At 40.7% G+C, this 13,136-nt stretch overlaps 1 protein-coding gene across 2 annotated transcripts in view; it reads left to right on the forward strand.

The window, feature by feature from the left end:
• SHANK3 (SH3 and multiple ankyrin repeat domains 3) overlaps window positions 1-13,136 on the forward strand; it is a 334,590-nt gene that overhangs the window by 32,575 nt on the left and 288,879 nt on the right. For both annotated transcript variants that reach the window (XM_063449167.1, XM_063449168.1), the window contains exon 2: window positions 11,100-11,139. In XM_063449167.1, the coding sequence (XP_063305237.1) occupies window positions 11,100-11,139 (40 nt within the window). The remainder of the gene's footprint in view (window positions 1-11,099; window positions 11,140-13,136) is intronic.

The following is a 13,136-nucleotide window of genomic DNA, read 5'->3' on the forward strand; positions in this document are numbered from 1 at the left end:
CATGCCTTTGAGTTTGACATGCTTGTCTTAAAGGAAACTATTAGAATTTTTATTATTATCGAAAATAAAAGACTAAAATTATTATAGCCTCTCTATGTATTATTTCCAAATGCATATATATATACGTAAATAACTATTTTAGTTAATTTTTTGATTTAGAATTGCTTAATGAGAGCAGCCATCTTTAAATCTTCTTTGGCTGGAAATACCATATATATGAACCATGCATCAGTTTGCTGCTGATACAATTTCATAACAAATTTGTAAGTTGCTCACCACTTGGGTAAGACAAAAACTCTCAGTTACCTGGATGGCTTTTGGTTTGATAAATGGTGCTTCTGGTTAAATGCAAACTTAAAGATGGCTGCCTCCATGGAGAAATAGTAAGCCAGGAGATACAATGAAAAATATATTTACTCATGTGTATGTTTTACAAAGTAACACACAAATATTGTAGCATTTTACGTATGTTTTTATATTAGTTTTTCTTGAATGGGCTTTTTATGTTATTTCAACAGTTCTTGCATTTTTCTGGTTTTAAACAAGAACAACATTTTGATTGTCATAGAAACAGATCTTACTACAGTCTTACTCCATTTATATTACAGCGGTTCCGCTGATTTTATTCTCTGGTTTTAAAACTGATGAAAAAGTGTGAAATCATTTCTTGGCAATGTTCCGCTTCAATCTTCCATTAGTGATAATTTGTTCATTCTTGTAGTTTATACTTTGTCTTGATAATAATTAATTTCTAACCAGACTCAGGTCTCAGAGATCAAGTCAAGGTTTAGCATTTTACAGGGATGTCATTCAAGAATGTGAGGTTTTGTTTCTGATACATTTCAGTAGTCTGGGTGATGATAAAACAAAGACATTAATATGTGTGGAGATGTTTTGATAGAACCAGATGTTAGATTCTTGCCATGGTTTCCAAGTGAAAGGGGTCCACACGCGTAAGCCACTCTTGACCATTTGGTTGTTGATGTTTATATTCCAATTGGAGTACAAACGTTGATGACCTCTTTACATTATTATACAGAGCTAATTTTATAACATGACAGGAGGCTTCGTATTTGCTTAAGTCTCTCTTTACTAGAACTCCACAGCAGCACAGAAAAAACAACCAATCAGAAAAAAGTTAGGTACTATAAAACTCCCCTCCCCATGCATCATTTCCTCTTTCTTTGCTGCTCCGCATCAGTACAGGTCAGAGTACCACTGCCTCCTGCTTATGTGGGTGGCTTTGGGTTGTATTATGATTTATTAGGATTTATATTTGATTTCTTAGTATATTTACTTATTTGTTATCTGTACCTTTATTTAGTACCATGTGTTCTGTACTTCTATATATTATGTTATTTTTTGTGTCATTGTCTGCTTACATATATTTCTTCTTCCCTTGCCTTTGCTTCCCCTGTCGTCTTAGGGATTTCTTCCCTTCCATGTGGTAGTTTTAGGGGAGTTCTTGGGGGTCTTCCCTGTTTTGCATGTCTTCCCTCCCTCCCCTCACTGCCCACTCTCTTTGCCCGCCATTTTCCGCGGGCTGCCTGCGCGGTATAGGGGTTTCAGGAGACTAGCCTCTGGCTGCCTCCTGATTTCCCCGTTCCCCTAGTTCCATTCCGGCGACCGAGGTGCTCGCGGTCGGACGCGAGTACCCGCCGGCCGTTCCACTCACACACGTGGCCGCCCCGTCCACCACATGGCCGACCGCCGCGCTCAACTTCTTCACAGAGCCGCAGGCGGCCGACCGGGTGGAGGAGTGTGCACCTACCCGCGGCCTCTCCTCCGCCCACGGTGGTCGGATCGCGGCTACCGCTGCCCTGCTTTTTCCCCGGCGGATTGCCTTCCGTTTTGTGTGGAACGGAGGGCTCTGTGCTGCATCCCATGCCTTCCTCCCATGTACTAGGTATTTGCAGCATATATCTCACAGATTACTGTGTGTCTTAGGGCATTTTTCACTTCTTCAGATATATTGTATATTGTGAGTTTTTATTGGATATTCTGTCTTGCTCTGGTTTTTCTCTGACAACCACATATTAGTTTTTACTGACAGCATATAGCACATAGTTTCTCTGCCAGTGTTTTTCACATACTAGTTTTGCTGTCAGTGTATGTCACATTAGTTTTTACTGACAGTGTACGTCACACATTAGTTTTACTGACAGGGTATATCACATTTTAGTTTCCTGATAGTGTATATCACATTTTAGTTTTTCTGACGGTGTATATCACATTAGTCTTTCCGACAGTGTATATCACATTAGTCTCACTGACAGTGTATATCACATTTAGTTTTTCTGACAGTGGAGCTCACATTTTAGCTTTGCTTTGCTGTCTATGTATATCACATATTAGTTTTACCGACGTCGTATATCACATATTAGTTTACTGACAGCGTATATCACATGTTAGTTTACTGACAGTGTATATCACATATTGGTTTACTGACAGTGTAGATCACACATTAGTTTTACTGACAGTGGATATCACATGTTAGTTTGCTCTGCGGACAGTGTACATCACAGATTCGGTGAGTTTTACCGACAGGGTGTATCACGGTTTACTGTGGGTTTGTTGTCGGTGTATAGCGCGGATTGCTGAGTGTTTCTGTTGATTGTGTACATCGCAGATCGATGTGAGTTTTGCTGACGGTGTATGTCACGGATCGCTGTGAGTTTTACTGTCAGTGTATATCTACAGGTTTCTGTGAGTGCCTGATGGGATACGTCACAGGTTATTGTGAGTTGCAGATATATATGAACTCAGTTACACAGACTCTGTACAGGGTGTTTACAGTGCCAGTTAGCTCTAGGATTCATCTCCGTCTCAGTATATATTTTTTCTGCCCAGCTGGAAGTCTCTGTGAGACTACTCTGGTATGATTTCTCTGTCCCTGGCATATTTTTCTCGCTTACAGACCTGGCTCTGACTCAAACTGGTAAGGGAGACCAGTCTACGCTGATACCATAATTTTTTGCCAGTTTCCCGGGGGAATTCATTGAGTTGGCTATCGTTAGCCCTACTCCTGGACGTGCCCATGGTTTCAATACCCTTCAGGTGGTATGATGAGGGTAATCTATAATATGATAAGAAATTTCCACAGATCTGTGTGAACATGGGCATACCAATTCGCAGTTTACGGAGAGTATTGCTCAGTGCATCTTACATTCATGGACATGGTAGTCACTGGAACAACTTCCGCTTATACCCCATACGGATGGAATACCACTATTTGCCTGCTGGGCATTGAGGGACTGCGAGTCCCGGTTCAGGTTATTCATACGGCGTTACGCTGCCTATGGGTTGGCCTCTAGAGGTCCTATGTCACAGGATGCTCTGAGGATCTGCTTTTTTTTTAGGGACCTCTGCTGAAACTCGGAGGTCCCCATTGCTCACTCCATACCCATTGTAACGCGCTACGGAATCGGAGAGCGCTACATGAATAACAGGTTATCATAATATAACAATAATACACAATTCAGGCTTGGCCTGCTATGTCTGTGCCCATAAGAACGGCCTGCTATGTCGGTGCCCATAAGAACGGCCTGCTATGTCTGTGCCCATAAGAACGGCCTGCTATGTCTGTGCCCATAAGAATGGCCTGCTATGTCTGTGCCCATAAGACCGGCCTGCTATGTCTGTGCCCATAAGACCGGCCTGCTATGTCTGCGCCTATAAGAACGGCCTGCTAGGTCTGTGCCATAAGAACGGCCCGCTATGTCGGTGACCATAGGATCGACCTGCTAGGTCTGTGCCCATAAGATCGGCCTGCTATGTCTGTGCCCATAAGATTGGCCTGCTATGTCTGTGCGCATAAGATTGGCCTGCTATGTCTGTGCCCATAAGATTGGCCTGCTATATCTGTGCCCATAAGATTGGCCTGCTATGTCTGTGCCCATAAGATTGGCCTGCTATGTCTGTGCCCATAAGATTGGCCTGCTATGTCTGTGCCCATAAGATTGGCCTGCAATGTCTGTGTCCATAAGAACGGCCTGCTATGTCTGTGCCCATAAGATCGGCCTGCTGTGTCTGTGCCCATAAGATCGGCCTGCTATGTCTGTGCCCATAAGTACGACCTGCTATGTCTGTGCCCATAAGTACGGCCGACTACGTCTGTGCCTATTAAGAATGTCGGTACCTATTAAGACGGCCTGTTATGTCTGGGTGCCGTACCCCTGCTAGGCCGCAGACCTGGGGGAATATCACTGGGGAAATGCCGGTGCCCACCAGTGACATGGAAATAGGCAGGTGTCCAGACTGGCATCTTTGCCAACCTATCCAAGAGGAAACCAGTATACGGCCATCTGAATACGGTGGTTAGGGTGAAGGCCCTAAACCTCATGCCTGAAGGGCAGGGTTTTTTATAAGGTACCCGGTCATACATCTCCAAGGAAGACTTCGCACGGGCAAGGATCGGTGCTCAAGAATTTATGTATTTTTCTCTTATCTGCGTTAATTTTTTGTTTTCGTAACTTCTTTTTCCTTTCGCTCGGGTCGTCGAGAGGCCTGACTTGACCTCCCCCGACCTCCCGGGTGCTTGTGGATTGCGGAGAACGTCTCCAGCTTTCCTCCGGCTACCAACGGTCGTCCTGGACCCCGCGCGCGCGCACGGGATCCGGGCGGACAGTTGGTAGTTTTTTCTTTTCCATTGTTGTTTTCTTCCGTGGATTGCCATCAGCCTTATACTGATATTGGTATTGGGTGTACCCTGCAATTGGTCACCCTGATTCTCTAGGGACTCTAGTTTGGACCACAGGAGGGTGCGGCCCTCCATCATCCCGATTCAAGAATACTTTATTTTCAGGAACAGAGAGCGTACCCTCTCAGATACAGGACGGACACTGATTCGTTATTGGAGGGCGCAGCCCTCCCTCAACCTCGGCCGAATACTGGGCTGGATACAGAGTACATGTTCGGAGGACACGTTCTCATAGAAGGAACCGGTCACGGATGTAAACCCTACTGTTTTGGTTGTTAACAGGCGAGGCCGCTCAGGCTATCGGCCGGACGCTATCACGTTAGTCGATCTCATTAGATGAGAACGCGGCTCTCTCGTACACTCGACACTCTACACAGGCTTGTACCTGTGCAAGACATCGGTGACTGCATAGCGGGGCGTCCCTCCTGCATTCGATTAGATCTGACGCCCGTACTACTGATTTCGTTATAGAGGACTGCCTAGTCATACAAGATATAAATTTAGTCTGGATCCCTCTATTCTATCTCCTGTGAGGGCTCTACTGGGTCCGGATCACTTAGGTACACACACTACTGGAGATAGTACGGCTAACGGATGGCCTCAGGTATTACGAGAGTGCAGGTTTTTGGTATTTTCTGCACCTTATAAATCAGAAACCTGCTTTCTGTTTTTGGATATCCAGACTATTGCGGACCAATCGCGCAGACCGTTTCTCCCATGTCAAGATGACAGGAGCGACGGAAACCTTCATGGAGCGAAAGGACACTGCCTTGCTCGGGTACCAAGATTAAGGAAGGCCAGTTATCCGGTCCCTAGGTAACCGCACACATGGTTCACATGGTAAGAACGGACATCCCGGTTGGCTTGAGTTCCCTGATCATACGATCTTGGGAGAAGGGGGCAGGACGGCCCCATCTCCTCGGAACGCTTACCTGGCGAACAGGATTCGGAGTTGGTGGGTTCTCCGTCTATTAGCTATTTACCCCTCGCGGGAGCCATTCTGCTTTTTGATTCACGCTAACCTACTCTTCAACTACCGTCGAGGAGACCTACGTGACCTTGGGAGAGTACCTGGGGTACCCCGACTCCTACACAGACGCCTTTCACTCTTAGGCGAGGACATACCTGGATGGAAATCTGCACTCCGGTTTGCACTCTCCATCCCTTTGAATATTTCTGGGATTCTCTATTCCAGAAATTAGTCGACCACTGTTCCTCCACACGAGTTCAGTTCGGAATCATGACTAGACGTCCTTTTGGAATCTTTTCTCTACAGAGTCCGAGGATTACACAGTCCATTTGGAATGTCGGAATCACTTAGGATACGGCTAATTGACAACACTACAGTTTTATTCTCGGATGAGACATCTCACCAGGTAGACCAGGAGTGAACGAAGGATCATACTCGGTTATATTGCGTCTTGGTGGTGGACTTGAACACATTCCTTGTGATTGGGGATCTACCTGCAAGATCGCGTCGCCGGATGACCCTGACACGATCGAAGGAACCACCCTACAGATCAAGAGTTGAGACAAGGTGGCAATTTCTTCTCGCGGCCTTGCATCCGCAAAAGGCCTTCGTTATTTTTACAATTACAGGAATATAGCTGATAGGTCAGTTTGCTAGCTCAGGTCCCAACCGCTAGGAAGCGGGTGACAACAACAAGTTGTTGGATCTATCAGCAGATGGTGTTTTTTCTGTGTTTTGAGATGCTTCATCGGCTGACATCTTCATTGATCCGTCTACTGTCGTTTTTCGCAGTTGGTAAGTACAATTAGGATTACTCCGCTATCTCCTGGAATAGGTACCAGCGACACAACCAGCGTTGGATTGGTGATCTGAGCGTTGAAACAGCAAATACGAAGCCTCCTGTCATGTTATAAAATTGTAGATTATGCTAGCTTTAGTGTACCTATAATCTTAATTTTATTAATGACAGGAGGCGAGTATTTCCCACCCATTTTTATCCCTCCCTTGTTCTATGTTTATAGTTTGGTTTGATCAGGTACGTATGCAACTCTGCTTGTGGTCTCTGCTACCTGTTGCATGCTCTTATGTCTTTTCTTTCATAAGTAGGGCTGGGATATCTAGAATTTAAGGTCATTTTGGTTGCTACATGGGTGCACACATGTTTATTCAGAGTACATTTCATTGGATAATCAACCTGTTCGATTCTGTTTTTCTCTCGTTTCAGCTTACAGTCCATCAACACTGTCTAGTTTGACGATTACTCTTGGATGGTGGACGTCGTTATATTTCGTGTCTAGGACTTCGTTTCTTCCCCATGATGTTCTCTGCCTTTTATTCTGTTTTTGTCGCAGCTTGAAAGAGGAAATGATGCATGGGGAGGGGAGTTTTATAGTACCTAACTTTTTTCTGATTGGTTGTTTTTTCTGTGCAGCTGTGGAGTTCTAGTAAAGAGAGACTTAAGCAAATACTCGCCTCCTGTCATTAATAAAATTAAGATTATAGGTACACTAAAGCTAGCATAATCTACAATTTTATTGCACATTCTTTATTGGCTATACATAAAAACATTTTAGTTCATATATTCTAATCTTAGACTTAATGTTCATCAAATACATTTTGTATGCTTTACAATTCATTGTGTGGTTATGTAGACAGGTAGTTTATTAGTTGATGCTTTATTTTCTGTACTAGATGACTTTATTTGCAGTAAGTTTAAGTCAGTTGTTCATTAGGTTGTGCAATGACTTTTAGATGCAAGGGTTAACTTGCTGCTAGTGTAAGGTAAGTACAATCTACCCTTGCAATCACTCTCTCTTAGGTGTTAAGACATATTTAGTCAGTTTAACATGGGCTTGGTTCAACTTGAAATATATTCATAAACAAGACTGTGCATAGGTCACAAGGTCATGCATTTAGACTGGAAGACAGGAGATTTTGTCTAAGGCAAATGAAAGGTTTTTTTAGAGTAAAAATAATAAGGATGTGGAATCCTCTGCCTGATGAGGTTGGTTTATCAGAGTCTGTACAGATGTTTAAGCAGCAACTTGATGAATTCTTTCAAAAACATACTATTCAGCCATATCATTTTTAATAGGTGCAGCAACAGCTCCTTGATCCATGTATATGTCAGACTGCCATTCTAGGGTCAATTTGGATTTTTTCCTAGTTTCTTGCAAAATTAGACAGCACAAAAACAGTTTTATGCCTTCTTTTGGATCAACCGCAAAACAGATGTGAGAATGTCTGAGCTTGATGGACGCATATCTCTTTTTTAGCTCACGTAGCTATGTAACTTACCTTTGGTGAGGTACAAATACAGACATGGGTTTCTGCAGAATAGGGCAAGAGCAGGTTTTGCTGTACCCTGGAAAATTTTATATGGACACCTCTGGATACAAAGGTCAAATTGTAGATATGATTCTAGAGTGGGAAATTGGTCCAAGGTCATGGACACAAAGGAATGATTTCATGTCACTGATGCTGTAATTTAGTTACACAGAATAGCATCAGAAATAACGAGGATTACTTATAGACGTCAAGAAAAACCTTTGCAAGGCCTTCTTCAGACATAGACTGAAGCTTAAATACGCCTTTTATGATCATATTGTGAATCCCAGGGTATGTGACTAACTATTGCCACATGGATGCATTTTTTGAATGTCTCCTTTTTCTTTTTGCAATACATGTCATCACCTCACAATGTTTATTGGAATTCTTCAGATGAGGAAGAGTGCGTGTAACAACTATTAATATTTGTTATTTTTTATAGTTACAAAATATATGATTGCTTTTATATACACTCAGTCATCATTTCTAAAATGTCTCATTGTTTTGCAAAAGCCTTATAAACTGTTCTTACATTGTTTATGAATATTTACAACTATCTGATTACTAGACAGGATACCATGTATCAGTTATAAAGGTTTAGAAACAAACAATAAAAATTTAGAAAAATGTGTAAATGATATACACACACATAAACATGCGCATATTGATTTATTATTTCAGTAATACATATTGAGAAATAACAGCACAACCTCACCTTTACATTAACTTTTTTAAAGGAGCTGGAGAGTTAACTGGTGATTTGCAGTGCAAGTATAAAATCAGTTCAATGACACCGTACATTTAAGACCAGGTTAATGTTGGCAATGCTAAATGAATGCTGATTGGGAGTCGAGGATAAGAGTAACAAAGGGACACATGCAGTGCATACAAGCACAGAGCTGAACACGGCTATGTTTCCCAACTAGCACTGAATGATTTTTATTCTAAAAGCTTAATAGAGAACCTGGCCGCATGTGTGAACTATTTATAGACTGCAAAATGCAGAAGGAGAGGCTGGACATTTATCGAGGTGCAAAAGGGCCAATCTATTTCCTTCTTAGCCCCAGTAATGATATATATACAATAATTGCAGTGTGTACTTTGGTTGTGGGCTACATTGAAAGGTGTATTATTTTTCTGAGGATTCATATTTTCAAAATAGTGTCCTGGCAAATACTACTGAATTTTGAAAAAAGAAAAACTATTGCTTTAATCAGAGGCACCAAGTGATCTACAGTTTAGTCAGAAATGTTAGATCCTTAGGTTGTGGTCTGACCACATACGTATAAAGCCGGATTTGCCACCAAGCAAAGTGGAGCTTGGGGCTTAAGTGAGTTGATGGAGAAAGTTAAGCACTAGGACCCTTTCACTTACCTTCTCCTGGCTCCTGTGTCTCCCGCTGCTTGACAAATCGCAGGAGCCGCAATGTAACATTAAAAACCCAGTTATAATGCTAATGCTTCCCAGGATCCATGGTCTTCTGTGGTCTGCCCTTGCCCCCCTAAATACAGTAAAATCTTACCTTTATTGTAGTCTGGTGGTGCTGGCTCAGCAACCGATCCACCTCTTGGCTGACATAATCAGAAGTGATGATCTTAGCCAATCCAATGTTTTCCCATAGGAGATTGTCAAGGAGGGTGGCCAATGCATGGATCAATGCATCTCTATGGGAAAAGTTCAGTGTCTCCATGCAGTGTGTGGAGATGATGAACGCCAGTGCTGCACACTGTGCAGCACTGATCCAGGAAGCACCTCCAGTTGCAATCTAAGGAGTGGCCACTAGAGGTGTCCCTAGGCTGTAATGTAGAAAAGGCAGTGTTTACACCAAAATGCCTGCAGGGACTGACTATACTCCCCAGAACAACTACAATAAGCTGTAGTCGTTCTGGTGTCTATAGATCCCTTTAATCACTCAGTGTGTCAGAAAGACAGAAGTGGGTGGGACATAACTTAACATAAGCTGTCAAGCTGTCATGTGCTTGCAGCAGCTCAGCATAATCACTCAATGTGACAGAGAAAGAGGGTGGCCACGCAGTGTAGGTCCTGTTCCCGCTCTCTGCAGAAGGCTAAATGTTGATTTATTACCAGGAACCTTGAAAAAAAGTAAGGTGCCAATTCACATTAGGAAAAAAATAATTTATTATAAAAGGCACTACAACTAAATAAGTGTGCATAGAAAACATTCATAATTCAAAAAATAATTTACAGTCTAAATAAGAAAAATAATGAACATAAATTGTGGATGTCACCAATAAATGGGGACTTAATGATAATTCTTTGGCGATCTGTCACATTCATTTAGAATACAATCAGCTTTTTTACGCCTTCCAATATTTCCAAATGGACAAAGAGGGCCATTTTAATTTTAGGGGTGTGAGTGGGGATGTGACCAGTGTGACAAATTTTACGTGATTTTCGGTGAAGTTTGGAATAAGAACAATGCATCCTATTTACACACATTTATTGTATTTTTCAACATGTTAGTGTATTTTTGACATAAAGCTCTGGTATCAGTTCAGACACACCAAGAATACTGAGCTCTTACATGAAAGGGTCAAAGGATTTGGGCTTAAAATAGTGACTGCCCATTCTAACACTTTGGTATGGATTTTTAATTTCTTTTAACTATTAGTGCCAATAAAACAATAGAATGGGTCAGCAACTCTGCAGACCTTTCCACCAACCATATATCTGTTATTCTGAAACTCTAACTTTCCAATTTCCCAAGCCCATAGGTATCTTCCTACCCCAACAGCTCCATATCTGTCTTCCACATTCTCAAACCCATAGCTCTTTTCATTATTCCACAGCCCAAGAAATGTACTTAAGACCTTTCAAGGAAGAACCTTTATAATAGCTCTAGGTTTGAATAATATGTATCGATAGTGACTGAAGTAATGGAGTAGCATGATGGAAACTGAAAGATATTTTGAATGATTTAACCAAAGTACAAGAGGATGAAATTTTTTTGTTAAAACGGAGTTGAACATAAACTATATATTTTTTTCTCAATGTTTAGATAGCCATAAAAAAATGTGTTGTTAATTTTTTTAATTAGTTTTTTTATTATAAAAATATATGTTTTTTTTTTTTTTTTTATAGGAACCAAAGTCCAGACATCTGTGAACAGGACCGAAGAGAGGTGGGTGTATAAGTCTATGAACTATGGATGCTCCCTATTGGAATTATAACGTGACTCAAGGGATTGACTTCTTGCGTAGTACTCCCATCCTTTTCTGACACTGTGTTAGCATGCAGGGACTAGGAATGATAATTAACACAGTTGAGCACACACATTCAAAAGACACTTAATGCTACAGGCAAGGGCTTTGTTTAATGACCTGTAGCTAGAGGTTTGGGAGATATTGAAATGGAATATAGTAATGAGTTTTTAACAATGAATGACATTAAAAATGCACACAAATCGCTGGTCTTCTGGGTAATTGAATGAATTCTGGGTTTGCATAAGCAAATTCTGTATGATTATAGACAACCTTGTTAAAAAACAAACAAAAAAAAAACAGGCATATAGTTGGAGCGTAGAAGGAATGATGAGTAGCAAAATGACATGAGCGATTCCAGCCTGAATTACAACATGCTTACAAAGTATGACCTTCATATATTGTTGTTATCAAATGGAATACAACAGAAGAACTCTCTTCAAAAACTGAAATCATCTCACCAAGGCTTCACTGCTCATTTAAATATGATGGACAAATAGATCTGAAAAACGCAACAATTAGTGGTAACAAAATAAAAGAAAAAAAGCAGCCTTTCTTTTGAGTGAGATGCATCAGGTTTACTTATCATTTTCCTACATCTTGCAGATGTATAGATACATACATATTTTTTTTTTACGTGCTTATAACTTTAAAAAAAGGCATGTCGTTTTTAGGATATGGCTAGAATCTATTGTAAGAGATAAATGTATATTTTCTAGATGAACAGCGTTTTTCCTGTAGAAGAAGATAGGGGATCTAATATTTAGTTTTGGTTTTTAATTATTATTATTATAATTATTATTATTATTATGGTATTATTTACCAGAGTTAAAGGGACACTATAGTCACCAAAACAACTTTAGCTTTAAGAAGGAGTATTGTGAATAGATCATGTCAATGAAGTGTTTAATGCTCAATCATTTAGGAGTTAAATCGGGTTTGTTTCTGATACAGCCTGCTTGAAAACAGAATGGTTTCACCTTCATTCAGATGCTTACTTTAAAATATTGTATCTCCTGATCTGTAAATTGAACTTTAATTACATACAGGAGGCTTCTGCAGGGTCTAGCAAGCTACTAACAGAGCAGAAGATATGGAATTTGAAATTAAACAGAATTTGCAATAAAGGAAGTATAAACAATACATACGTCTTTACAGGAAGTGTTTAGAAAGGCTGTGCAAGTCACATGCAGGAGGTGTGACTAGGGCAGCACAAACAAAGTGATTTAACTACTAAATGGAAGAGAATTGAGCAGTGATACTCCAGGGACATGATATATACACCAAAACTGCTTCAATAAGCTAAAGTTGTTTTGGTGACTATAGTATCCCTTTAACCCCTTAAGGACACATGACGTGTGTGACACGTCATGATTCCCTTTTATTCCAGAAGTTTGGTCCTTAAGGGGTTAAGTTAATCCCTTGTAACAGAATCTAGCCCAAATTGTCAAATTTACAAATGGAACAATTTAGAACACTACTGTTTGTCCTTCCCAAATTTCACTACATTGAAACAAAATAAATAAAGTAAAAGGGAATTTGGTCGAAATAGCTCAGGCATAGTTACATTGTTATATAGTAATCCTGGTTGAAAAAAAAGACTAAAGTCCATCACGTTTAGAATTTAATGTGCCTTCTTATGCTGTTGATCCAAAAGTAAGCAAACTTTCTAATTTGAAGTGTTTGCCAATTTTACCACAAATAAGGAAATGCCTTCTTCACTCAGTAATAGCAATTAGACTTCTCTTTGAGTCAACAACCTCTTTCTATGCATATTCATTATATCCTCAAATATTCTGTTTTTCCAAAAAATATCTATAGCTTTTTTAGAATAATATTTTGAATCTGATAAGCAACCCCTTTAAACTGAGAATTTCCAAATTTTTATCATTCTCACCATAAAGAACGCTTCCCTTTG

The sequence above is a fragment of the Pelobates fuscus genome, chromosome 3 (assembly GCF_036172605.1).
Source record: "Pelobates fuscus isolate aPelFus1 chromosome 3, aPelFus1.pri, whole genome shotgun sequence".
Taxonomy (NCBI): Eukaryota; Metazoa; Chordata; class Amphibia; order Anura; family Pelobatidae; genus Pelobates; species Pelobates fuscus.